Below are 26,211 nucleotides of genomic sequence, written 5' to 3' on the forward strand. Positions count from 1 at the left end.
TTACAGTAACGAGGAACGTGGAGACGAATGTTTCCACTAGCGGAACTGGCGACCGACCCTCTGGCAAGAAGCCAAAAGATAATTTGCATTTAGATGGTGATTTTGAAGGTCGCCCTAAGACCAAGTGGCAACCAGGAGAAACTCCAGCTCAGGTTCGTCCAAAGGACAATTTAAAACCTGAGGGCGAATTTGATCGACCTGCAAAGTCAGAATGGCAAGCGAGCGAAAGACCAAGTCCAATAAGGCCTAAAAATAATTTACATCCAGAAGGTGAAAAGTATACCAATGGCCATATTGTACACGAAGATACTACGAAAATACAATCACAAGATATATCTAAGAAAACAACGGACAGTAGGTCTCAAGTGGGTCGTGACGATTCCCGGGTACAAACTACGACGAGCTCATCAGCTCACCACGATGGAAGGACACAGACTATGCACACTGAATCTCACACTACCATTCATAGTGGTGTCCAGAGCTCTACAACCAAACATTCGACGTCTGGTTCTCAAATAACACACGCTTCAGTTACTTCTCAGGGTACTGATCGCACTGGATCACAGCGCAACATCAGCAAAACATCACAAGATGTCACTGATCGGTCATCTCGAACTGCGACTGATAAAAATAAAGTAGTACAGGATTCACGAAACGTCAAAGATGTATCTTCTTCAATCAATAAGACCATGAAGCAAGTATCTGAGAAAAAACTGGTAGGAGGAAAATGGGTCACCGTTACTCGCAATGTAGAAGTCAATACAACTACACATGGAGGTGACGCAAACAATCTGAAATCTGTTCAGGATAAAGGAAGTGTTGATAGACAGACTCGAGGTGATTCTAGTCAAAGAATTGTGTCATCGGATGAATCGGGCGTATCTTCCTCCTCGCAACAGCGCACAGTCAACAGTCACACTCAACGCAACACTTCCAACATCATACACAGTGGAAGCCACTTAGAGGAGCATAGCTCCAGATCTACTCAACAGACGCACGTCACTGGTAGGAATCAACTGAGCGACAGCGTTGCCAGAACTAGTATAGAGTTCCAAAAAGCCATGCACGGCGGAGGTGATTCTTCAACCACCGTAATTGACAATTCCAGTCGTTCCGGGCATCATAAGAGGACATCCGATCTAGTTACCGACGCATCCAACACCGTCCTTCATCGTAAAGGAATCTCCTCGGCTACTGAAGCCCAACATTCTATAAGTTCAACGGCATCGGCACAGCGTAAGAGCATCGGAAATCTAAACGACCGAGGAGAGTACATCAGCAACTCATCCCACAGCACCGATAGAAAGAGCATCAGTTCCATGCACCGATCCGCTCGCGACAATATGGGTGTTATTTCGCAGCACTCGGATAGGCAGCAAAGCAAACGCGACGGCCAGTCGACGTTGGTTGTCGAAAGGCAGCCAAAAGTAGTCGTGCGAGATAACATACAAGTCGGCGGGGAGTTCTACGGGCGTTCCGAAGCTAACTCCTACGGTAGTTTCTCACGTTCGGAGAATTCGCAGAAGGTGCAGCGCAGCGAGCGCACGGAGCGGTCGGTGCGCCACGGGCACACGTCGCACTTCGTGCTGGGCGGCGACAGCACCAGCTACAAGCAGGAGTTCACGTCGCACGTGCACGGGCCCTGCCCCGCCACGCTCCTCGAGGCCCCGCGCACGCCCTTCAAACACACTCGCGATTCTCGTGAACACAAATTCTACGCCTCTAAAGTAACGCGATAAATATTGAAACCTATGATGTATACTATGTTTTGAGTCGTTCCTTCGTTCATTCCTTTTGAATGTGCCTTACTAGAGCTTGTTTATTTAAATTAAAGCATAATAAATAATTTTATTACTCTTAAAACGCAATCTAACATTGCTAGTCTTATACAATTAACATGCCCGTTTTATTAAGCATTGTACCTAATGTAACCATTAACGTTGAAGTATACAAAGCAGATCATTTATTATTATTTTACTATTTTTAATGTCAAACATTGCCATGTAATAAATTTTATATTAAAAGCTTAGGTGTTTTACTTTTATACTTTTAATAATTCTCTACACAGTAAATAGGTAGCTGTACCCTGTAAAATCATTGGCAACTTAGTTCCACACCGAGCGCGGCTAATGCAGATAGTGCCTATCAGCCGAAGCTGCAAGCGCATTTTCTTCTATCGAACGAACTGCCTCGGAGGACTCTGCCTCGTGACGTGCTTCGCTGTGTGGACCCGGCCTATTGATTTTAACCTTCACCAAGCCAACATTGTAGGCCTTGTAGAAAATGTTGACGAGCAGGTATGTAAGCACCATATGAATGAGAACAGTCAGCGGCAATAACATTGCACAAAAAGAAGGCAGCAAAATATTTGACACAATGTTATTTCTAGAGCCATAAGAGCGTGACAGATATTTATGCAGCCTTCTTTTTGAACGATGTTATTCCCGGTGACTGGAGAAGATCGGAAAGTGGCGATGTAGGAATGTTGACCAAATGGAACTGTGGACTATTTAGTGACTAGGTGACTAAATAGGACTGGACCTAGACCAACCGATCCTGAATAAAATGAAAATTTCACGATGCTTAATACTAATTTACTAGCGAACGGCTACTATTAAGTAGGTATAGTTCTAATTAGTGTGAAATTTGAGAAGAAAATAATCCTTAAGGCATTCTCTCGAATAAGTGGTGCAATACTTTGGAGTAATTTACAACTTCATATTAAAAATACAGTTTTAATATTCTAAGAGTATTATAATTCTTTACAATAGATACCTACCAACAACATCATTAGTAAAACTTAAAACAAATTCTAAAATAACTAATGTAAAGTAATTAAAACTATTTGTTCCGAGCATGTTATAAAAACTTATAAAGAAGTGTTTTCAAGTCTATTGTTTGACGGCTGCAGCTGTAGAGCTTGTTACAGACGAAATATGTTTTAATCGCCGTATTCTTTTATAACGACCAGATTCTCCAGCATAGGTTTTAGATGAGGTCCCAAACGCATCATTGCTATTAAAACTCACTCCGAAGATTTCAGGTCTGCCGGTGTCACCTATTAAAGTTGAGCGCGAAGCATTTGAGAGCATGTTCACATTAATAATGTCGTCAACGGGTACCAATTTTGTAATTTCCTCAGCGGCTCGTTTTTTCCGACATCCACCACTGTACATCAAATTTTCGTTGACTCCTTCCACACCAGATAGAACACCGTCAGTATCAGACCCGATGTTCATTGTGTCTCTAGCAACGTCATCGATATGACTTCCCTCTGCGCTTGACCGCTTGAACACGCTTTGATTCCCTTCAGTGTTCAATTTAAAAGAGGTTTCTCTTGTTTCACCCACCTTGCCAACTCTCTTGTTGCTTTTAGCAAAGCTTGCCGTTCTATCAAAAAAGCCATTATCGTAAATTTCGTTGCCTTCATCATTATCCTCGTCCTCATTTTCCGGAACGTAAGCTACATTAGATTCTGGTAAAATAGCAGCAGCGCGCTTTTTAACCGCATGCTCATTATTTTTCCTCTTGACTCTTATTAAAGGCATCATATTTAAATCGCCCGTGTAGCCAGTGTTTTCATAATTATTCGTATCGGAAAAGGATTCCTGTAAAGATTTCATAGGTTCAGCCATATTTTCGGTGTTTTCTAGCATTAAGTCTCGTTTTTGGGGATTACGATAATCATAATGTAATTGCGCATCATCGTCCATTAATTGTGACAAATCTTCATCTTGAGAACTAGCATACAGTTCGTCTTGAGAACCAACAATAGAAGAATCTTGGGGTTCATTTATATGTAAGTTGTCATCGTTATTTAATTCATTAATGTTCACTTCTCTTTTATTTTCATTTTTAACTGTTACGGATTCAGTAGTACTTGTACTAACTGCCCCATTTTCAGATTTTTCTGATACCCCTTCATCGTTGGATCTTCTTACTTTATTTTCACAAGTCTTTGTGCTTGATAAGTTTTCTTCTACGGCTGATGTCATTCCTGTTGCGTCATTGTTTTTATTAGTTATTCCATTAGCCAGGTTAAAGTTTACAAGGGGGCCTGAGATTTTATTAGATTCCGACTGTACCCCCTCCAATAAAGTTTCCTCTACGGCTTCTGCTTTCTTGGTTATTTCTCGTTTGTTTAAGCTGATCGCCTGATTGTTGCCATCGCTAATAATTTCTTCTAAAATGGCCCTCTTATCTTCGGATAGAGTTTTCATTAGGTTTTCCATTTCATTTTTGTTAAGTTTTTTCACATATCTCTGTATAATGGCTTGTTCAGCTTCATTTTCAAAGTTTTCAAAATCTTTCTTTTCTTTATTATCATGTGAATTGCCGTTATTAGTTTCATCAGGATCATTTGCATCACGTCGATCTCGATTTGCATCTTCTGTATTGATTTCCTCATATGGATTACCTTCAGATTCTTTGTTTTCGGATGGTGATCTGTTGTAATAGTGATTATAATAGTTAGATTGACCCATGGGTTCAGCGGTGTCATCGTTACGTTTATTTTTATCAGTCTTACTGAGTTGTTCTTGATTAGAGTCGTTTTCGTACAAATTGTCGCTGCTTTCTTCCTGCTCAGCAACGTTATCTCTTCTTTTAAATAGTTGAAGATTACGCAGTATTCCGTTTTCCCTTTGATTAATTAATGCTTGGAGAAATGGATTTTTAGGGTTGTTAGGTTCGTTATGTCGGTTATATCTTTTGTTAATCGCTGGTTGATCCTGGTCGTTTTCAGGAGCGTCCTCATCAGGTCCTTCGAGTCTGCTGAGCGATTTGAAGTCTGAAAACTGCTTGACACCTTAGAATATATGTAAAAATTTGCTATCCAAATATACCATTGACTTTCATAAGAGCATCATGTTAATGCCTAAATTGAAGAATAAAGAATTTCATTTCATTTCATATCTACTAACTTTTTATATGTTTAGTGGTATAATATACTGAAGCAGATAGCGATAATGGTAAAATCAATTTACTCACGTTGTCATTAGTGTTCTCCTTGGTGGTTCTCTCCTCTGGGCTCCTGTCTGCACCATGATGCTTGAAAAAGTAGTTCCTACTGTGATGCGGCTCGATTACTTCATCATCCTCTTTCATGTTAGCCTGATAACAATATTACAATTACTCATTATATTTTTAAAGTCGATTTATGTAACGGCTTATAAAATGGGATTACATCCTACACACAATGATGAAGTCGCGTAAAAAAGTTGGCTGCTCCTTAGAAATGAGCGGTATCACGTCTGTCGAAATGTGTGAAATAATCAACTTTTTTCGCGATTTTGGTTGTTACGTGATTTTTGGTTGTTAACGGAAAAAAGTAAACATTGTTGTAAATACTAAAGGACCACCGATAGGAAGGTCCTACATCCGATATTCGGACAACTGTCTAAAGAAATACAACATTACTCTTTCCTCAACGGCTGCATCTTCATCTCTGTGAGGCGTCTCTTCTGGCGAGTCATCATTCTCGTATTCGGCTTCTTCGGCATCCCTGACAAAATTTAAAAATAAGGTTAAAATTAAAACATACACAGAATTCGTATATTATCAAGTCAAGTTGGTATTTTTTCAATTGCTAAGACCAACACCTTTTGGGACTACAGGCGCGAGATTATGTAGAATACGTAACAGAAATATAAAAACTTCACACCTTTAGAACTCAAATTGTGTCAAACCTCTAAAGTTACAAGCGACGAAAGAGCTTCTGCCTAACTTGAGAGATGATCGACAGGGCCGAATTGCAAACGGGCAATTTTCCAGTGATTTTGATATGGAAAAGAGGGCCGTAGTGAGCAAAAGTTATTTTAATATAAGTATAATTATATATTATTTATTCTAAAACTTACTTGTATTCTTGAGTGACCGCTTGGGGCCGACTGGTCGTCTTCTTTAATAAACAACACAACAACAAAATTATTAAATATCGCATTTTTTATGATTGCCGTCAAATTATCAAAAAAATCTCGAGTTATTTGACTGACGTGCGAATTCAAACCAACTTTTTCTTTCAGCCAGTAAGCATAATAAAGAGTGATGACAACAGAGGTTAGTATGGAAACAAAGGTTGATCAAAACTATAAATAGTGATAAAAGACGCCACGATTAATCGTCCTGTGTACCTATTCTTTTGGCGATGATAATCACATTTAAATAGATACCTACTGCTTATCTATGCATTAGTTATGTCGCTTCGGATGCCAGAAAGGCCCAGCCCAGAAATTGGTACTGCTGACTTGACAAAGCTGAATCCGCCCTTGGTGCAACGCACTCTTGGTTTAGCAGAGATATTACCTTATCTCTGAAGGGGCTCCTAAACGGGCCATATTTTCACTGCAATATGTGGCCAGTAATGGTATATTTTTCTAACATGTGAGTATGAGGTGCACGAGGTGCATCTATAGTCGCCGGCCACATATTGCATTGAAAATATAGCCCGTTTAGTAGCCCCCTTATGGCTATTGATCAACTAATGTACAGTCAAGTGTAAAAATATGGGCTGATAGAGCATGATGTGAGCAAGACTTAGGTTTCAAAAATATGTGAAACCCCTTTTTGGTTATAGATTTCTATACATTTTCGGTAACAAAAAAGGAAAGTTTCATACAATCAACCGGAATTTTGGGAAAAGGTCATCGGACTCTAATCACATATTTTTGAGCGGATAAAATCGATACGTATTTTTGCACTTGACTGTACATATTCGCATTCGATTTCTGCGGGGACTGTTGGTCATGTTCCTAAGTGAGTTCTAATTGTTGAGAGTTAGGGCCAGTTGCATCAACCACATTTGACAGACACAGCATCGTCACGCAGCAGACGACTATGGGAATTCCCATACAATAAAATTCAACGAACGCTTTAACGGTGACAGACGGTTTGATGCGGCGGTCTGTTTGGGAAGAGAAGAGCCGTAGATCGTATGCGGCTCTCTACATTATGTGACTCTCCCTTTCCGCACATACTCAGGCGGGACGGGTGAACGGGCAAAAAAACTGAATTTAGGTACTTACAACAATTTTATTTTAAATGAGACCGTTTCATCTCTATCACACTTATTATGTACATGTATTTTGGTTTAAATAAAACAAACCATCGAAACGTCTTACAGCAAAATTCTCAATAAGTTTGTGCATATTTGAGAAATAATGATCTAAGATTTTATGTCATACAAATTGATCGAAGGTCAAAGATTGTAAAGTACAAGTACATCACACATTTTGGTGTATCGTTGCCTTCAAGAAACATTCTTGTCACTGCTCAATCGCACGTACATTATATACTAAGTATCATAATCTAAATCCAAAATGCGAGACGGCAACCGCCAATATTACAATTGTGTCATAAAAATGTCTATGCTTATAAAATTTAGCTAACGAATATAAAACAAATGGTACCAATGAAAAATTATGTCCACAACAGAGCTCAATCATTATACTTCAAACTGTGCGCTAAAGCCAATGTTACACATGCCTGTACACACACACATTACACAACTGGTATGCCAGCCGCGTTCAAAAAATGCCAGTTATTTTGTAAGCAGCTCGCATGCCAGTTGTTCTAGCTATATGCATGTGTACGAGAGTATGACGGTGCTGCCTCATTAGCTGATATAATTTAAAATGTTATAATCGTATGTAAGGGCAATATTAAACACTATCACTTTCATTTAGGGCAATATAACATTTAAAAACAGACAAACAATGTAGGAACACCATAACATCGTGGGCTACAACTGGCGGCTACTACAAAGTACAGTCCTCGCACAAAAAGAAGTCTGCATAAACATAGGAATGGCTCCAGAAATAAGATTGTATCCGATATTTTTCCGGCCTCCATTTTGTGCAATTTTATTGCCGGTGACTGTACAATCAAGGCTACAAATAGTTGGTTACATCGAGTTAGTTATGTACTTTATTTCAAGTGATTCATATTTTATAGCTTGTAAACCGTATATTTGGTAAATTATTTTCATGTATTGCCGCCTAGCGCAAGATAAAATAAAAATGAGCTAAATTGAAAGTTAAAGCAGCAACAATGTGGACATAACGTCGCATTTTGACCTAGAAGAGGGACTGTAAAATTATCTATTGCACTAAAATTATTGAAGTTAAAATGGAGACTGAAAAACTCCTGGATATAGTGATAATTATAGTCAGACTCAGCTACAATTTGCCACAAGAGTAGAAATTAAAATTGGCAACATCGTCGTGGCATCCCTTTCTTATCGATTTGTGTGAGAAAACGAGACCACACGATTTTGGATTTTTAATTTCTATTTATTTTTTGCCAGGCTCTAAGTTGGCAACAATTTTGATACCACTCGTCATTTTAAGCGTCAAACTTCATCTTGACTTTTAACACGTGTAAATCTGTCCAATCAAAATAAATCTAATACCTTGGTTGACTCTATTACCCTATCATTCGTTAGCCAAATCTTCGTTTCGCAATAGAATTTTGATACATCTTTCCCAATATGCAACATATATAGTTTTATCATGCAAAGTGACATCACAGATAGCCCGAATTGACACTAATTTCGTGCCATTGAACAATAAACTAGTCTCTTAATTGAATAAAGGAACTGGCAAACGGAAAACTTAAACCTTTATAAGACAGTGACTATATTTCCCATATGCACTAGGCACTGGTCCCACTGCGAGCTAGTAAGCTATGAGCTATCGGCTATAAAAACGAACAAAAGATAAGCATCCCCGTGCAAATAAAAGAGACACGGCTATTTTGATAGCTCACCGCTGGGCGAGTAACTATAAACATAGCCGTGTCTCTTTTATTTACACGGGAGTGATGATCTTTTGTTCGTTTTTACAGTCGATAGCTCATAGCTTACTAGCTCGCGGTGGGACCAGTGCCCTAGTCCCACCAAAAGCCAGTAAGCGATGAACTATTGGCGATAGAAATAATTACAGAATGAGGGCCAGTTGCATCAACCACAGTTAACGTAACGTCATGGAAATTACCATACAAAAAATATTGCGAACGATAAATTAGGAAACGGACGGCTTGGTGCAACCGACTCTAAGACAAAGATTATTCAGGGTTCAAGTTAATAAAATATGAATACACCATATGGCACACGAAATATGGTCTGATTTCGAACGACGTTTAGAAGTAAGAAATCCCATTTTTTTGGCTTTTGATGACACACGTTTTTAATTTTAGATGTACTTGTAAGTAATATTATTTACTTAAAATATTCTAACCCTTGCCCTTGCCATTAAGTTTCTTTGAAATGTATTTACAAAGTATTTCTTGAGATGTAGAATAAAAATTACCTAAATATTTATTTCATTGATTGAATTTAAATCTCTTCGTAAATTTCATTAAAACATCGATTTTAAGTAGAAATCGAACATTGTCAATATTTAAAAAGCTATTAAATGTCACTTGCACGACGAAAAACAATAATATAGTTTCAACATTTTTTTTATTATTTTACAAACGAGATATAATACAATGAACCATGTAACCATGTCCATCAAATTTCAACATATAAAATCATATTGCACCTTATCCATATTGGTTAACCCTCGACTTTTAGCCTACATTATCAAACTGGCCCCATTCCTAGAAATACGCGCGGGCCGCGTTGTAAATTTCCGGACCTATAACTACTTTCCTAGCTCATTTATTTTAAGGCAAATCCAACTCAATTTCGGTGTAAAAGAGCTTTCAATTATAATTATACATTGACTTGTTGTTTTATTGCGGAAATATTCAGCGTGACCCTCGAAGTCATCATTTGCCATTTGACATGACAAAAGCATTTAAGTAGTAACAATTTTATATTTTAATAGTCAGATCAAGCTAAGTTAAGAAGGATTTTGACGCCATACATATATAAACTCAAGCCTGAATTTCCAAACGGGGTAGGCAGAGCACATGAAACCGTAAATTTCAGTGCCGCGTCATATTTCTATTAAATTATGACGTTTAGGTACTTATCACGTGCTAAGTCTACCCTATCAAAATCGCTGCCTACTCAGCCTGGTCCGACATTATAGGTATTTCTAGGAATAGGCCCAATAAGACACATTCTTAGGTACATAAAATGTACGTAAAGTATCAACTTTAGAAAAAACTACAATGAACTTTCAAGAAAAGAACCTTACTTTACCATCAGATTAGGCTTCTCTAACGATTTAATGTTGTGCTTTTTTCCTTTATCACAATTATGATACAATAACTATTTATACATTTACCTGTTATACAGTACGTCACTATTGCGGTGAAATTAAACTTTAGACCACTGTAACAATATCTGTGAAAATAAAAACTAAAAAGTAAAATTTAAACAACATTAAGCATTTGGTTCTTTGATTCTTTCGAGTTCGAATATAAAAGCAAGCTATATTTAAATTCTGTACACTTAACGTTTCGAAATCATTCTGATAAGAAACTATAAAACTATGCCCACAAGACATACAGTAGTAACTCGCGCGACCTATTGGTTACACTTCATCAATAACGACACCACATAACAAAAATACAGACACTGAAATTGTCATCACTTGCAAACGGCGAAGGCATACTCTGTAGCGCATGCAAAGTAAGAAAGGACATTGACCCGGCTGTTGCTATCTCTCTCTCTCTCTCACACACGCATAGTTGTTAGTTGTGTCTTGCCGGACATGCCAGCGGTCAAGGCCACCAGACGAGCGAGACAACTATATCATGTGTCCCGTTCTATTGAGTGCAACGTCGCAGTGGATAGATGCCGCTAGCGTCTATACAGTCACTCCGACCCACGCTGTAAGCGAGACAACTAAATCATATGTGTGCCATAGATATGGAAACGCGAGTCAATATACGAAATTCTATGTACTTAGTCCTTACTTTATAGTCAATGTAGTCTTGACAATTGCACGTATCTTTCACAAGAAGCATACTAGTGTAGAGTACTTAGTCTCAAAATGGTCCTACACAAGTATGCCTGCACCGTATCCCACGCTTTACTGAACCATTCCGCATTGAACTCACCCACAATGTACGCAATCAAAATTCAAATCGTGGAATGGAATGGAAGTCGCTGTCGGAACTTTCTATTTCGTTTGGAACTCAAAACTTGCTGACTAGAATCTTAAAAAATAATAAAATGAGCATTTTCACAAAACGAAACAATAAGTGCCTACTTGAACGTCACTGCATTCGCAATATTTATATAAAAAAAATTTAAACTTTAAAATTAATTTGTACTTTTAGTGTCAAGTACACCGATCAATATACAATACATATTTAATAAACCGAAAAAGAATTAATATTGCGAGTACATTGGGTTAAAATGTTACAATAAACATTTAAAACTTAATAACTATACAAAGTCAAACTTCGGATGGTCTGATGCGAATTCGGCGTACTACAGGTATCGAGTATTCATACCCAACACAAACATAAAATTTACATGACAAATTTAACATGTATGTAATGTGGATGTCAACTGATTTTTCCACTGTAATCCTACGTTTAATCTAAGAAGCGTTCTGAAGTTGTCAGAGATACACTCAGAACGCGAATGTTTGAGAATCACTCCCAGTGTGCCATTCGTGAACTTGGCGAACACTGTAGTGAGTATTAGAGCTGATATCAAAGTAATGTATACATTCGTTACCATATTACAATGCAGTAAAGTTTCGAAAGTATGCATTATTTTTGACGAGAAGATCACGAAGTACCGGAGTCAGTAAAAATCAAAAGGATCGGCCACACCACTGCTCAAAATACGGTCACGGTACGGAACAACAATGACGTGCTATAAGCGTCACGAATTTCCCTTAAACGAAACTACTCTCCTCAGCAGATGTGTAAAAAACGTGCGCCAAATTCGTGATGTCCACAGCACGTCACACCCACTACGATTCCGCATCTTCAACGTATTTTAGAAGCGGTGTGGAGGCTAAGCAATAAAATCGTGGCATCATTACCATTCCGTACTATCACCGTATTTTTAACAGTATGGCCGACCCTTAATAATGGAATGAGAGACGGTAAAGTCGAACAGCATCTAGCAAGTGGTCAGTTACGTTTACCCTATCATTAACGTGCTTACTAAAATTGACCTCCACACAGAAACGAGTCTCGCAACCACACATAAGTACACAGATATGTTTGCGACAGAAGCTTATTAAAATTTTAATAACAATTCTATAATTACTATGAACGCCACCGGCCGAAAAACGGAACGGGATCACCGAGAGTACAATTTTGAATCCCTGTAAATTGTAGACATACTAAAGATTTCATGACATCTTTCTCAATTGCATGGTTTTTAGCTAGTGAAAAAGAGCCATTCAAAAATCGGTTTTGTAACGTGATTACTACGTAAAATGTACTGTAACGAGAATGTAAGAAATAATTGTGGATTCTAACTTCATTTTCGTGCAACAATGTGAAACTAAGACATCACCTAACAGTACCTAACTTTTTATTTATATTCATGATGTTTACTGTTTCACGCTTTTTACATAGCTGTTGAAACGGTTAAATTCATTGAGAAAAACCTCCGTATCATCCCCTGTTCCTAGTAGGTACAGTCAACCAATTGGAACCCTAGGCCACTGTAGAACTATGTCATAGTGACGTTATAAATCAGATTGTGAGAAATCTCTTACTGCTTGTCATTTTGACATGGTTGTAGAGTGGCCTAGGGTTCCAATTGGTTGACTGTACAATACAATATGTATAAAAGCATTCATTAAGTGACAACATGTTATAAAGGAGCCTCCAAATTAGATAGTAGATAGTTACTGTTCTAATGTCTCTCGTCTCGTAATATAATATGACAAGGACAGAAACGCCAAGTAAACCTAGATTACGGCTACAATCGGCTAGGCTGAAACCCCGTCATGACAAGTGGCAGAACACACGTAGGTAACATTAACTTTACAAATAAAAAGTACATAAAAACAAGAACACAACCACAGTATAACTAGGGCACACAGTGCCAATCATAATTATGTACAGTCAAGCAGACAAATTAGATATTCTACATATAACTTGCATTTAAGCGTGCTATGTGTGTTAGGGCTCTGTATTTTCATAAACAGAAGTGTTTAATTTGTCATGACAAAGCTTTCCTGAATTATGAGCCGTGGAATATACATTATTGCTACTACTTTTTATCTCGCAATCGTGCAAGAAAAATAGTAGTAGCGATATAACGCTGAAAAGGTAACGACAGTATAAATTTAACCGTGGAATAATAACTAGGAATTGGGGCACATGTACGTTGCACGTTATACAAAAGTGGTGCAACAATAAATATGTATATTTCAAAACGACATGCTTTGGGGTAAGTTTAAATGCTTACATCGGCGTCTCGCCGGTTCCGAATAGACCAGACAACGCTTGAGCAATCGTCGAACGATGAACAATGATAACGCATTACCAAGATCAAAAGAGATTTAAGTTTCTTATCCAAAATTATAGCAGTAAATTTTTAACTATTCTTGGCCATTCGCTGATACACTAGCATGCGACATTAGCGATTTAAATGCAATTTTAATAAAGTGAACACTTCCAAATTTATGTATAAGGAGACGACCGAAGAGGTCTCTATACAAACGAAAATATCTCCATCGTATCCGAATCAAATTCCCTAATGATATTCGAGTAAATATTCACAATACTTATTTAAAAATAATTACTCCATGCTGTACAAGAATCATCGATAAAGTAATCGATTTTAATAAAAAAATCTATAGCCTACATTACACCTAACCCCTCGAATATGAAAGTTGAGTAAAACATTTAAAAACACAATAGACACTCACTCAGACGGCGGCCCGGGAATGTGTCCCTCGCGTCCCTCGCACTACGCTACACCGACTACGTTCACTAACTCAGACTTGAAACGATACAAATTGTCATGAAGTTTAGGGAGTCCCCCCGGCGGCCCCGCAGTGTTCGCGGGCGTATGGGCTGCGCGCGGGTACTACAAGCGGTCGAACAGCTCGTGCTCCACGGCCGAGTCGGGCAGCAGCGAGCCGGGCTGGTCCAGCAATGTGAGGTCGTCTAGGTCCAGCTCCGCGCGCAGCGCCGCCTCCTCCGAGTAGTCTGCGAACGAATGGTCTGCACATTACGTAATTATGTTGATTCATCAAGGGCCACGGCCAAATGTTGTTAGTCGGACACATTATCACAGAAAACTTGACACATAGTAAAACTGTTGAGGAAAACCGCCTGTTAATACGACTGACATGTAACTTCCGCGCCCAAAGCAGGTAACATTTTTCACGGTTTGCTATTATACATCCCCACGAATTCTAATCGTTGTTAGAGGAGAAATAAATACATACAAACTGATACACTTCAGCAATTGTCGTTCTGCTAGTATTCATGTTTCTATAGTTATAATTGCTGAGGTGTACTTTTTGTAAAAGCGGATCTGTAATTAATGTTTGCTAAGTACCCCACCATTGTGTTTTTTAGCAACATGTTATGTCTGGCGCCAGCGCGAACAAACTTAAACTATTTAACGAGGCTCTCACGTAAATGTCGTGTCCAAAATGCGGGGCCCGTGGAGTTGTTCGCTCATGGTGCCACTGTAGTAAATAATACTGGTACATTTTTACGAAGTTCTGCACCGATAGCATGGTCGCGCGATAAATGATAAAATATCTGGCCATCCCTATCGCACTATTTGTAAGTGCGATAGGGACGGCCCGATGTTTTATCGTTTATCGCGCGACCATGCTTGCCTGCCTGGTGTGGTTATTATGTGTATTTTTGTGTATAAGTCAATCAAGAAGAATGAATTTCTACCCCTCTATACTACTACCCCTAAATATTTTCATTCTGGCCTAAATTCATATTAGCGCAGGGTACGTCACAATGCGACATTATTTTCGATAATTGAAGTCACTGGTCTGAAATTCAGGAAAGCTGGTATTCGGGAAAACGTCGCTATAGTAAATGTAGCTCGATGTTGCGAGCGATAAAATATGCGCTTCGTCTGTGCTAAGTGGGGAAGAGAAAGCTAAATCGGTATCCGGAAACCTCTGGGGTCCATTTCTCGAAAGTTATTACCCTAATAGTATTAGTATGTTGTCATGGCAACCTATACAATTTGACAGTTCGTGGACTAATAATCGAGTGAGCAATGTCGAAATCCGACGCCGCACCAAGGTGCGGGCCAGGCAGAGTGATGGCAGGTGCACCAAAATGTTGACCGAATGGTGGCCGTTATCGGATGTAAGAAGCGCCTGGCATCCGTTGGCTCGTCGGGTGGACGACATTCGAAAGACTGCGCGGCACTTAAGGATGATCGGCGTACACGAAGGGAGGCCTATGCTCAGCAGTGGGCGATTAATGGCTGAAATAATGATGATGGACTAATAATATTAGTCTAATATCGTTCGAGAAATGGGCCGGGGGGGGGGGGGGGGGGGGGTCACCACCAGACGTAACGAACCGAGGGAGTCTGCACTCCACTGTTTAGCTTGTAGAGTGTGTGGTGTGTAGTGCATGGCAGGTGGGCGCCCGGCGCAGCGCAGTGTGTGAGCTCACCTGTGAGGATGATGTCGGGTATGCTGGGCGGGGTGGGGGTGGGGGTGGCGGGCGAGGCGAGCGGCGGCAGGAAGGGCCCGCCGCCGGGCACGGGGTCGCGCGCGCGCGCCGGCCCCATGCCCGAGCTGCCTGAACCCGCCGCGCCGCAGTTGCCCGGCGACTGGAAACACATTTCTAATTTAGAGCTCGCCCGGACGAAACGTTACGAGTGTACTCGCGCTGTCCGAGATAAAACCGATAGCCCCATGAGTACACTTCGATCGATCGGTCTCGAGCGCTAACACGACGCGCCAGACTTTGTACTCGCTCTGCTTACGCATGCGAATTATTTCCTCGAAGTTAAATACGTCTACTTTCAGTGGCAGCTTTCGATACGCCGGCACGGACTGTTGGAACGACCCGCCACCGACTACTGATATAGGTCGTTTAAGAATAAAATTAAAAAGTATATAAATGATATTCGAATTTCCAAGTTTTCTCCCACACATTGAGGCCCACTTGCACCAACCACTTAACTCAGGGTTAGTGGGCTGTCAACTATCAAATTCCATATAAAATTGTGGGTTAACCCTCCATTTACGTTGGTGCAATTGTCCCTAAGATGATGTCGACTTATAATTGGAGATTTTTTTTATCTATATTATATGTAATAATAAGTCTTCGTAATTTTTTTTATAGTATTTTTCCCGAGTTACTCTAAAAACCAAACTCACCTGTGGGTACGTGTGTTGTGAATTCGTTGTCTGCGGTGAACTGTGGTTGATATACGTCGCGTTGTAACTTGACACCGGCGAGTCCAACTACCGATAAAAACGCACATTAACAAAATAAACTACCACACTAAGGCACTGGTCCCACCGTGAGCTAGTAAACTATGAGCTATCGGCTATAAAACGAACAAAAGATAAGCACTCCCGCGTAAATAAAAGAGACACGGCGATGTTTATAGTTACTCGCCCAGCGGTGAGCTATCAATATCGCCGTGTCTCTTTTATTTACACGGGAGTGTTTATCTTTTGTTCGTTTTTATAGCCGATAGCTCATAGCTTACTAGCTCGCGGTGGGACCGGTGACTAAAGCGGAGCAAGCAGAAACAAAATACGATTAAAATGCAGCAAACCCTGAAAAAATAAAGGACATGACGGAACCACTATCTACCATGACAGGATTTGAAACGAAGTTTAAATATGTAGAAGCTAAAGATTGAAAAACACGACGTCTTTTGGTATATGTGCATATTGATTATAACACTTATGCATTAGAAACATTAAATAGGCTACTTGACCCTTTTTTAAAGTCTGTCTTATATGATTAAGTACTGTCCAATTAACCGAAATAAAATATATATTTTATTATGGCTTAAAAACAGCAAAAAAATTTTTTAAATTATACATATATACATACAATCACGCCTGTATCCCATGAAGGGGTAGGCAGAGCACATGAAACTACTCAAGTTTCAGTGCCACTCTTGGCAAATAATAATTTTTTAAATTATACTTTTACCTAATCAGGCGAAAATAACACAGTCAACTTAATCTATAGATGATCTGTGCATCAGGTCATTTTAATCGAAAACAACATTTTCTGACTTTTTAAGTATGAAGGCATAAAGTTCAATATATGACGTCACTACATCGCTGACAGCGTTTTCGGTGGTCAAAATAAATAAAAAAATACACACATTTTTAATCGAAAATACGTGGACATCATACAATTTTAGTAGGTACCCAAAATCTACACCGTGTTTCCGGTATCACTCAAAACCTCAGACACCCCAACTGATTTTTATTTTTTTAAACGTATCTAGAATATTCATTTTTTAATTTGATGGTTATTCTTTTTTTAAATTGAATATTTAATTTTCTGTGCAGCTCTAGCAGCTCTACTCGACTTTTAACTCTACACTCAATAAAATAATTGCTAGCTACCATCGTAAACCTTAAAACTGATTAATTGTGTACGTTACTGCAACGACATAAGGTTTACCAATAGACAGCTATGTCACTGTAAAGCACGTTAAACTGTGTCACAGTAAACTTCAAATTGGACAGGTGACGCAGTAAGCAAATTTAAACCTAACATTCAAAATGACAAGGTCGTAATTAGGTAAGAGTTCAGTTTGTTATGACTTATGATAAACTTTAAAATGAAAGTGACGCACAACGTCAAACTCGTAGCGGAAAAAATAATCGTCCAAGTAACCAGCCAGTATTAATACCCCTAAATACAGAAAAAGGTATACAACCTCTAGTAATATGATATGCACAATGTTGTATTACGAATTTGTAGAATGGGCACGTAAACAATAACTAATAATACAAATTAAAACAAAAAATATTACCCCCATCAAGATATAGCTCAATCGATTCTACTCTCGATTCTGAACAAACGTTTTTCAGGTTTTTAGTGTTAAGTGAAACACGGTGTATAAATATTGTTTTTTTTATGTCAAATACTAAAGACAATCATTTATTGTGGCAAATTCGATATGAGTCTAGTAGCCTATAAAGACGACGAATACTCCAATCTGTTTACAAATTACACGTCACTACAAGGATTTGACACAAAATGTCATTGTGCGTAGTGAAAGTAGGTCATATAGGTAACAGATAGTCATATAAACCAAATAGTAAAGGGTTCATATGACCACAGCGACAGTTATCAATTTTAACATGAGTGCCTGTGTTGCGGTTCCACTGAGTCTGAGTGGTGTGAATGTAGACCCGCAAGAATTAGCCAATCACAGTGGCTAAAATTTCGTTGACGTATCGTGATTGGCCAGTTATTGCACATCTAACTTCACACGAGTCTACCCCAGTGAAATCGCAGACTAACTGTGCTATTATGTGAGAACATGCTTCTTTGGTCTCTGTTTTCTACCATACGTATTTTTCCATGCGTCTACCATGAAGTGTTCCTAATTCCTTAGAACTACTTAAGCTTAAAGGTTTACTCAATAAATATAAAATAATCGATGCATACTAACTGGAGCTGATATATTTCTAGTATATCTACCTAGAGAAGTACATGTTTCAAATCAAGAAAAGTATATAAATGCAAATAAATATAATTAGACAGCATAGCATGCCGAATGTGGATTTTACGATATCGAGATATTTACTGAAGCTAAAAAATGTGTAAATTTTTTAGTCATTAATATCACTAATTTGCGTATTTGTGAGGCGCAAAGAAAAGTGATATAAATGACAGTGTGTGTAGTGAAAGAATATTATTACATTATAAATAAACAATGGCTTCCGAGCAAGTAAGCGTCGTATGCAAAAACTATATTTGCCTTCTGAATATATTTTTCAACCATATTGCGAATGCAAAAATAAATAAATATAATACTGTGATAAGTCTTTATATAGAACTTACTCAGTGCAAGCACATTGTCTACAGATATTTGGATTTGATGTGATGGCACATGGCTACTGACGTCACAACTAAGTGCTTCTTGATTTTTTCACAATTATATCTTTGGTGGTTTAAATATTGGGAGCATTATTGACACTTTCTATAAGTGTCTAGTCTAAAGTAGACAACCATTCAAATGTTTTTTATTCTAAGGCAGGAAAACTGAGGCAACGGCTGTCTAACTTTGGTAAGTTTTAGTGTGCCAAATTGATGCGAAGATCAGAATCGTATTAGATCTATGATCTGAATGTATCACAAAATTCACAAAGACACTATATCAGCAATTCCCGTCAACTTTGTACAATGCCACGTCATCAAATTTTAATTGATCCTATTTTGTTACCAACATTTAGTAATATAATTCGACTTTCGTAAGATATATACAGGATAATTGTTATAATTAAGAAAATATAGATACTAGAGAACCTTAATGACGAAATAAAACTTAATAAAATCTCAATTCATTAACAAAATCTTGGTAACAAAATAGGAATTAATAAAAACAAATTTAACTTTTCCCTTAATTTTTGTACAAACTTTTCGAGAACTGCTGATTTACGAGAATGTTAACTGCCAGCCGAGCCAAAGTGACATTAACGGGCGATCGAACTGCAGTCTGCACCAGAAGACATACAAAAAAGCGACAGGAAGAGCTACTGCTGACTGTGTATAACCATGCGCGGATCCAGGGGGGGGTCATTGGGGTCATGACCCCCCCCCCTGGAGCCTAAGTTGGCCATACAAATAGACCACGTGACGCCCCCCTGGGGCCTGCGCCTTTATCACGTGACCCCCCCCCCCGGGCACGAAGCTAGTCCGTGCTTGTCATTACATCAAGCGCGACTAATTTAAGTAGGACTCGCGCGCGCCAAGGCAAGTTGTGCTAGAGTGGTAGTTGTCAACAGTTGGAAACACCGATTGCTTTCTTTCAGCTCTAGCTTTGTTAAATCACACATCAAAGTCATGACTTCAGTAGCTCTGCGTGTGTAAGTATTAGTGTGTGTGTGTATATGTGTCGTACATTTTCCGCGACCTGGACGGTGGCCGTCCAGCCCGACTCCACCAAGCTCTGCACCAGCTGCGCCCAATCCTTGGCCAACATCCACCAACGTTATACTCAGGAATACGAGCTAGGCAACTCGCAAGCTGTCAAGCTGATTGACTTTATTGCTGAACAGTAATTATTTATTTTAAGACGGAGAGTCGGCATCGATACCTATTTCTGTTCAATAAATTGTCTGTTTAAAAACGCCTATGAAATAGACATCTTTTCGATTAAAAGAAATTTAACGTATTTTACTGCATGTAACTAATTTTTTTTAATGATTTAACATTACGGATCAGCCCTTTTAACATAGCATTAGCTTTTAAAAATAAAATTGAGGGACTTGGGACATTTTGTACCTATTTTGTACAGAAAATAAACTTACAAATTAAACACAACAAGGTATACTTCACAGTTCACAGCCATCAAACTGTGTAAAACCATAGTGATTTTCTATTATGGCATCTCTTGCGTTTTATTTCGAAAACATCGTTTCGTAAAGTTGAACTGCGGATATGAAGAGAATGATATTAGATAATGAACTGTTCAATGAAAATGTGCTATAAAATAGTATTTTTCTCAAACATGCAATGAAATATTGTCTTTACGTTCCTTAAAATGGGCTGGGAAGTATCGCTTTTTGGGCGCAACAACTCGAGAGGACTGTAAAGGGATTTCATATTATTTTTTAGGCCTAGGCCTGCAAAGTAACTTTTTTTTTTTAATTTCGACAACATTTTTTATTTCATTGTATGTTTGAGAAAAGCACTATACATGCCTCGGCGTGAAAACGGATTCCCGGCCTCGTATCCCTATCCGGCCTCGCTCGCACGCTCGCTCGGCCGTATATACCCACTTGGCCGGGAATCCTCATTTTCCCGGCCTCTGATGTAATGTACTATTTCATCACATTTGCTGTTTAAAGGTCTCATTGCATCTACGTGTACTGAAGTATAGTGTACCATTTTATTCCCAAGGGAATAATGGATTTAGTTTTAAAAATTAATACTATCCGTACAATACCTCAGGCAAAGGATGTTTCAATCAGCCAAGGATTTTTTTTGCACAACTAAAATTTGACTATTAAGCTATAAAAAAAAATTATACTGTATGAAAAGTGCATTTTATTTACGTTTTACAATTATTTCAGTGTACCTATATTTTGTAAATTTCACGCAGATAAATCGTTATAATTTGCAATCTGGCAGGAAATTGTGACGGCCATCTCGATCGCGTTGCCATAGCAACGGGCAGTACAACACCGCCATTCATTGAAGGTTTTGCCTTATGAATTTTTTTCTCTGTGTTTTCCTCTCAAATGTGATGAAAAATATTGTGTGTAACTCAGGAGGTAAGGATTTTGTAAACTCGTGTCTAAAACTCTCTCCAGCCTGCGGCTGTCGCGAGTTTTAACACTCGTCGACAAAATCCCTCTTACCTCCATTGTTGCACAATATACTATTATACAATCGTGATATAATACAAAGCTTTTCAGTAGTACCATGTTTAGGCCACGAAGCTTGCTGACGAGTGGCCTAATAGTACGGTACGACAGTGAAAAGCTTAATTATATCACTATTGTATACAATACTTTTTCTATGAGTCATCATCTTCGTAATCAATTGACATCATTCAAGTTAAAATTAATGTTAATAGCGTCGTTCACCGTTGTATCAACATCGAATTATCTGGCAACCAATTTTTTGTAATAACCGTCTCTGATTGGTCGATAACGCGATAGATAAAAGAATGTTTCAGATGCAGAAAAATTTGCCAGGTATCGCAAATGAGTATAGAGCTTGTATGAAGTTCTATCTTTGATTTTTTTTCAGTTAACTAAAGTGAAGTATAATGAAATATTATAGTTGACTAAGTGTGAAAGACTATCCAACACTGAAAAGTCAGCACGTATAGTTTAGTCTGTGGTGTCCTAATTGACAGATTAAAGTCGACGAGTAGAAAAAAAGTATATCAGTCTAATATCTATTCATTGTATGAAATTAGTCGCTCCATGTTGACAGATTGCGAGTTAGTATTGTTATTCGCTTTGACGTTGCTAACATTATATTTTACGATTAGTACAGGTCGGATCTGAATAATCGGAAGAACCTTAAATTAAATCTTGTGAGGTCACGAATATTTCCAAATAAATATCCCTCATTGAGTATTTGAGTCCACTAATGGGCATATAAAGGTACTACAGTTGTAGTGCGAAAAGGTTTTCGTTCGTATTTTACCGGAAACGTTCGTATTTGTCACGCTAGTTCAAACAATATCAGTACGTCTTGTACTGAGACCGCTTGAAATAGCATGACACGTTCGTACGGTTCGTACGAAGAGAAGAATACGAAGGAAAATATTTTCGCACTAAGTACATCAGCGTGCGTAGCCGAATGGCATTTCTCCGACGCCAAACGAAAACGAAACGCCGCGCCAGTTTGTCCGGCTCTGTCGCGCCAATACGCACGAGCGATAGAGATAGATATCTACTAGCGTTTCCTTTCGTGAGCATTTCGTGAGCGTTAGTGCCATTCGGCTACGCACCCAGATCTGTACCGCTCTGACGAAATAAAATTGTTCGAGAAAGATACCAAAACAGCCACATTGGACTTATTAGAGCGAGATGTCACTATAATTCGCGCATAGATTTCTCGATAAACACAGGAGCGACGTACGAATCGCATTCAGTGTGATAAGCGCCATACACTGATATTACAAAAATTACGCAGTCAAAGGTGATCGGATTATTCAGACCCACCCTGTAGTTAGGCATTGAACACCCACCATTTCCAATCAAAAGCATTATAAACATTATTGCCTCTACTAGTGCCTCTCATGGTGGTGCTAGGTCAAATAGTGCATTAGGTCTTAGTGATTCCTCAAATGGTGAGTGGGTTAACACTAGTTTCAGGAATTTAACTGACTTTTGACCTATGTTAGGGCTCAGGACATTTATTAAGTTTATGATTACTTACAACTCCTTGCTATTATTCCGTCGAAGCATAGTGATTTGTAACAGAGAAATATGAGTTATGACCGGGTTTCTATAAAATTGTAATGGTGGATTACTACACAAGAGATATCCGATTGTAAAATATGTAGCTATATTTTTTTACAAACAGATATTCTTGTAATAATTAGATTCGTAACGGCCTGGCCATGAGATTTTTACTATAATATCGGGCAATCTAGAGTTCTAGACAATCAAGACGCGGAAAGTATCGAAACATTGTACTCACAAGTTGAAGTTACAAGCGCAAGTCTCTTTCCAACTTGTCATATTAGACATTGACTATCGCTTGCAAATTGTAACTTCTAGCTTCGAGAAATGGGCCCCTGTAAGTGATAGTCATGTATATTATTTGAGCTGCTAATGTGCTCACATATACCTGAAATCGCCCCTAAATATTAAGGCGTTAGGGTTCAGATTTTTTGCACCCCAGCCACGTCGATATATCGATGGTAACTCTAGGTCATACATTATCTACTTCAAATGCTAAAGTTATGGCTACAATGTTCTGACCATATTTACTTTTATTCTTGTAGGGTAAATTGTCAGTACCTGGCCAACGCCCAATAACAGACCACGTAAAGGAGGGCAGTTATTGGGGGTACGAGTAAGTTATTGTAGGTAAATTGTCGACTCCTCATGTCCAGGCCGATATATTTATAAGAACCCGGCGAAAACACAGAAAAGGTAGCAGCATGTTAGTAATGAGTGTTAGACTGTTGTTACTGTATGTAAGTGTGCCTCACCATGGTGATTTGCTCGAAGGGCTGTAGTAACGTGGAGTGTAAACTGTAGTCCGTCTGTGGCGATTCCGCGGGGCTGCCTGGACTGTGTACCATCTGGAAATACAATGTCAAATAGATTATCCAATTTTTATTTATACGTACGTTGATATAATTCAATCGAGTTCGGCTATTTCAATCTCACCTTGCAGAAGATCTTAGTCATCATCATCCTCCTTGAGTTATCCCGGCATTTGCCACGGCTCATGGGAGCCTGGGGTCAGTTTTGACAACTAATCCCAAGATTTGGCGTAGGCACTATAGTTTGACCTTCCAACTCGAAGGGTAGGCCCTATTGGAATTAGTCCGGTTTCCTGACGATGTTTTGACGATGTCCGATGCTTACGATAGGGCCGTCTATATTCTACGATAAATATGATGTTCCACTGAACTCTCACTTGATATTTGGTAACACTATTCGACGTGGAGGAATATTGCGAAGGCGGGCTACCGTACCGGGCGCTTGGTAACAACTCGACGGTATCCAGTTGTGCTCTAGCGGCGGCATTTGGTTCTGTAACCAGGTGTACTACAAGTAATGGTAACTTACCGTGGGTGAAGGTATATTGATATTCGACGTGGAGGAATATTGCGAAGGCGGACTACACTGAGCTTGGTAACAACTCGACGGTATCCAGTTGTGGTCTAGCGGTGACATTTGGTTCTGTAACCAGGTGTACTACAACGGTATCGACAGTTATGGTCTAGCGGCTGCTGACGGTATCCAGTTGTGGTCTAGCGGTGACATTTGGTTCTGTAACCAGGTGTACTACAAGTAATGGTAACTTACCGTGGGTGAAGGTATATTGATATTCGACGTGGAGGAATATTGCGAAGGCGGACTACACTGAGCTTGGTAAGAACTCGACGGTATCCAGTTGTGCTCTAGCGGCGGCATTTGGTTCTGTAACCAGGTGTACTACAAGTAATGGTAACTTACCGTGGGTGAAGGTATATTGATATTCGACGTGGAGGAATATTGCGAAGGCGGACTACACTGAGCTTGGTAAGAACTCGACGGTATCCAGTTGTGGTCTAGCGGCGACATTTGGTTCTGTAACCAGGTGTACTACAAGTAATGGTAACTTACCGTGGGTGAAGGTATATTGATATTCGACGTGGAGGAATATTGCGAAGGCGGACTACACTGCGCTTGGTAACAACTCGACGGTATCCAGTTGTGGTCTAGCGGTGACATTTGGTTCTGTAACCAGGTGTACTACAAGTAATGGTAACTTACCGTGGGTGAAGGTATATTGATATTCGACGTGGAGGAATATTGCGAAGGCGGACTACACTGCGCTTGGTAACAACTCGACGGTATCCAGTTGTGGTCTAGCGGTGACATTTGGTTCTGTAACCAGGCAGAACGCGGCACGTTAGAGAAATGAGGTTTAAAACAATATGGTAAGGCCAAAAACTGTGTGACAGGTTGAGACGTCTGTTTCGATGGCAACAGATAAGTGGATGTTAGAACAACATACACCGCATTGCTGACGATGAAAATGGAGTAGTTCTAAGCGTGCGTTGCACAGCACTTTATATAATTCGGTCACCCATTTAACTTTACATTTTCGTTGGTGTTGAGTATAGAGACGGATTGCAAACACACTCCAAAACTACTGAACTAAAGTGAACTAGTGAGTTTGGAAGTGCAAGGTCGAGTGAATATTTAAACGTTTGAACCACTTTATAATTGATACTGAATTATAATCCTCAGATGTTTATTTATTTTTTTTTTTTTTTTATACTACGTCGGTGACAAACAAGCATACGGCCCGCCTAATGTAAAGCGGTCACCGTAACCTATGGACGCCTGACGTTTATAGAAAATATTAGCGCTGAATTTGTGATGAGACAGTTTGCTGCACTTGCTGAAGAGACAGAAGCGACGCCAAGGTGTTTCAGTGCCGATTTCCGCAAACTTCTCTTGTCAGTCCTGCAGTAGACTTATACCTCCTTATTCACAAACGTGCACTAAAGTTATCAAGCCGATAAAGTTCGTTTGTCCCTTTCTGATGTATTGGTGTGATACTGATAGAACAGGACAAACGAACTTTATCGGCTTGATAACTTTAGTGAACGTTTATAAGTCTATTAAGGTCTAGGTCTATGAAGTCACCAAAGAAGGTGTCTCTCGAATATTACACCATAAACCGTCTGCAATAGACTTTAAAGCTGATGGTGAGTGGTTCAAAAGTTCAAATTCACACCCGAGGGCAATGTTAAGAGTCACACAGTTTTTGTAATAGGAAGCGGAGTCATGCAGTTAGAACCAATGAGTCGAGTGGAAGCTTAATATATAAAAACTGAAGCGGACCATCTTGTTTCTTGGCTGAGTAAATAATGGTGAATAGTAAATGATATTTATATAATAACAGGTTACAGATTTGTAGTGAAAAGATGGTGTTGAGTTCAAT

At 39.1% G+C, this 26,211-nt stretch overlaps 2 protein-coding genes across 8 annotated transcripts in view; both read right to left on the minus strand.

The window, feature by feature from the left end:
• Positions 1-2,753: 2,753 nt before the first annotated feature.
• LOC125234379 (putative uncharacterized protein DDB_G0287457) lies at positions 2,754-13,920 on the minus strand. 2 transcript variants are annotated; one of them, XM_048140581.1, is made up of 4 exons: positions 5,859-6,117; positions 5,419-5,503; positions 4,990-5,112; positions 2,754-4,796 (listed from the first exon to the last, which is right to left on the minus strand). In XM_048140581.1, the coding sequence occupies exons 1-4, from the start codon at positions 5,939-5,941 to the stop codon at positions 2,892-2,894; spliced, it is 2,196 nt and encodes a 731-aa protein (XP_047996538.1). In that variant the 5' UTR covers positions 5,942-6,117; the 3' UTR covers positions 2,754-2,891. The 2 variants fall into 2 exon arrangements, with proteins under 2 accessions (XP_047996538.1, XP_047996539.1); XM_048140582.1 differs by lacking the exons at positions 5,419-5,503; positions 5,859-6,117 and adding an exon at positions 13,800-13,920.
• Positions 9,441-26,211, minus strand: part of LOC125234380 (CREB-regulated transcription coactivator 3) — a 54,019-nt gene continuing 37,248 nt past the window's right edge. For 5 of the 6 annotated variants that reach the window (XM_048140584.1, XM_048140587.1, XM_048140583.1 and 2 more), the window contains 5 exons: positions 25,032-25,145; positions 23,756-23,848; positions 16,248-16,334; positions 15,535-15,694; positions 9,441-14,097 (listed from right to left, as the gene is read on the minus strand). In XM_048140584.1, the coding sequence (XP_047996541.1) occupies positions 13,961-14,097; positions 15,535-15,694; positions 16,248-16,334; positions 23,756-23,848; positions 25,032-25,145 (591 nt within the window). In that variant the 3' untranslated portion in view covers positions 9,441-13,960. The remainder of the gene's footprint in view (positions 14,098-15,534; positions 15,695-16,247; positions 16,335-23,755; positions 23,849-25,031; positions 25,146-26,211) is intronic. The other variant, XM_048140585.1, reaches the window with a different exon arrangement.

This window comes from Leguminivora glycinivorella, chromosome 16 (genome assembly GCF_023078275.1).
Source record: "Leguminivora glycinivorella isolate SPB_JAAS2020 chromosome 16, LegGlyc_1.1, whole genome shotgun sequence".
NCBI lineage: Eukaryota > Metazoa > Arthropoda > Insecta > Lepidoptera > Tortricidae > Leguminivora > Leguminivora glycinivorella.